This window comes from Salvelinus sp. IW2-2015, unplaced genomic scaffold, assembly GCF_002910315.2.
Source record: "Salvelinus sp. IW2-2015 unplaced genomic scaffold, ASM291031v2 Un_scaffold552, whole genome shotgun sequence".
In the NCBI taxonomy this organism is placed as follows: domain Eukaryota; kingdom Metazoa; phylum Chordata; class Actinopteri; order Salmoniformes; family Salmonidae; genus Salvelinus; species Salvelinus sp. IW2-2015.
In genome coordinates, this window is record NW_019942572.1 from 123,272 (window position 1) to 125,779 (window position 2,508).

The 2,508-nt window shown below is 44.0% G+C and overlaps 1 protein-coding gene across 1 annotated transcript in view; it reads left to right on the forward strand.

Annotated features, from left to right (window-relative positions):
- The window catches only part of LOC112068517 (elongation factor 1-gamma-like), a 27,208-nt gene that overhangs the window by 7,255 nt on the left and 17,445 nt on the right, over positions 1 to 2,508 (forward strand). Inside the window, 3 exon segments of the mRNA XM_070438181.1 lie at positions 796 to 842; positions 939 to 1,034; positions 2,089 to 2,170. Of these exon segments, the coding sequence (XP_070294282.1) occupies positions 796 to 842; positions 939 to 1,034; positions 2,089 to 2,170 (225 nt within the window).

A 2,508-nucleotide genomic window follows, 5' to 3' on the forward strand; every position in this document is an offset into this window, starting at 1 on the left:
ACCCTCCTGTAGGTTTTCACTCCAACCCTGTTCCTAGAGAGATACCCTCCTGTAGGTTTTAACTCCAACCCTGTTCCAGGAGAGAGACCCTCCTGTAGGTTTTCACTCCAACCCCAGTTGTAATTAACCTGGTTCAGCTTTTCAACCAGCTAATTATTAGAATGATGTGCGTTAGATGAGGGTTGGAGTTAAAACCTACAGGAAGGTATCTCTCCAGGAACAGGGTTGGAGTGAAAACCTCCAGGAGGGTTTCTCCAGGAACAGGGGTGGAGTTAAAACCTACAGGAGGGTATCTCTCCAGGAACAGGGGTGGACAGCCCTGGTTTAGATGATTCACTAGTTCCATCCTTATCAGTGGAGTTTCTCTGCTACAACACCAGAGCGTTTTATAAAGAGGACTGTTGTAGTGGAAACACCCAACTGCTGTCTGGGTTTTGATCTGAGAGACAAGTCATGACTGGACTGTTTTCTAAGAAAAGCCATTGGTCTGAAAAGTCCACCAAAGCGCTTGGATTCTTCTGACTGCCCCTTTGGGACGACATTACCTTGTTTTACGATCTGTGCTCACATTCTCATCTTGTGGTACTGTCTTCTCATCTTGTGGTACTGTCTTCTCATCTTGTGGTACTGTCTTCTCATCTTGTGGTACTGTCTTCTCATCTTGTGGTACTGTCTTGTCTTCTCATCTTGTGGTACTGTCTTCTCATCTTGTGGTACTGTCTTCTCATCTTGTGGTACTGTCTTCTCATCTTGTGGTACCGTCTTCTCATCTTGTGGTACCGTCTTCTCCTCCAGTGAGCAATGAGGCCCTGCGTGGCAGCAGTCCCCAGGCCCAGTCCCAGGTGCTTCAGTGGGTGAGCTTTGCCGATGCTGAAATCATCCCTCCAGCTTCTGCGTGGGTCTTCCCCACCTTGGGNAGTCCCCAGGCCCAGTCCCAGGTGCTTCAGTGGGTGAGCTTTGCCGATGCTGAAATCATCCCTCCAGCTTCTGCGTGGGTCTTCCCCACCTTGGGTATCATGCAGTTAAACAAACAGGTATGTACTGTTTTATCACTGATGCTATTTCTGGGGGGTTTGTTCCAGGTCCGTTGTATTGGAGTTATGCTGTAGATCAGGGGTGGGCAATTCCAGTCGTCGAGGGCCTCACAGTTTTGCCCCCTGCTTTACACACCTGACTCCCAACAATCACCTAATCGTGATCTTCAGTTTAGAATGTAATTTGATTCATCAGCTTTGTTTGCGAGGGATGGAGAAAAAGTGTGACTCCAATCAGGCCTTCGAGGAGTTGACCAGCCCTGCTGTATATGATCATATCTTACAACCAGGGTGGGAAATGCACTTTTTTCTCTACCAGCCACATAAAAATAAATGTTTTAAATCTACCAGCCACTCAGATTTTTCCCCCGGCAAAAATATGATTTTTATTATTACACCAAAAAATATAATTTATTTATATATATATATATATATATATATATATACACACACACACACACACACTTTAACTTTGAAATACTATTTTTGTTCAATAATACTTATCTACTGTCATTAGTCCTGTGGGATATTACTGCAGGACATGTACTAATCACACCTAAATGTTGGCCAGTTAGACATCCTATAACTAGTAACTGTCTAAAACGTGTGAAATGCTCTGCAGTTGTGCATTTGGTTGACTAATTTAGTAGCTAGTTAGCTGTCTAACTAAGTGGTTAGCTTCTTCCAAAATCAAGCTTCTCTTTCTTGGTAACAGCAATTTTATTTGATCAGCAGAGAATCTGGGGGAGACATTCTGCTTCATGAAAACATACCCTATTTCATCTGTGTTGTTGTTGATTTATCTCTCACAACACCTCGAATGTTAATTCGCATGCTATAGGAATCACCTGAGATGTGCAGCGTGACCATCCATTTCACGCTGTAGTAAAACAACTCATTGAAATGCGGTTCGATGGCTAGTTCTTTAATAAAGTGTCTTAAGAGCTTTCAGTTCTAGTTAAGGTGCCATGTCTCTTGCCCTCTAGCCTCTAGTCTTGTATAATGTATCCATTGGTAATTGTAATGCATTGCGTCCCCCCTCCTCCTCCTCCAGGCAACAGAGCAGGCCAAGGAGGAGGTAAAGAAGGTTCTGTCTGTCCTCAACCATCACCTCAGCACCAGGACCTTCTCATCCTGTGTTTTAGTCCATCACTAGGGTTACTGTCCGTAAACCGTCCCCGTGTTTTAGTCCCAAAGTGCAATTAATAGGGAGTCAATTTGAGACACATCTTGTTTGTTAATAAATACAAGAAGTTCCCTGATTCAACAAACCATCGATTAGTTAACTGAAGCAAAATGTGTGCAATCCAACAGGTACTTTGAGGAACGGATAGGAAACACCCACCTAGAATAAGTCAGAGACATGAGGGCTGTCGTAACAGTAAAAGAGAATATCAAACCTGTTTAAAGAGCCAGATCATGCTGCAGGCTACGCTGATATCAGCCAGGCTGACTCTCTCTCCGACCAGGAAGT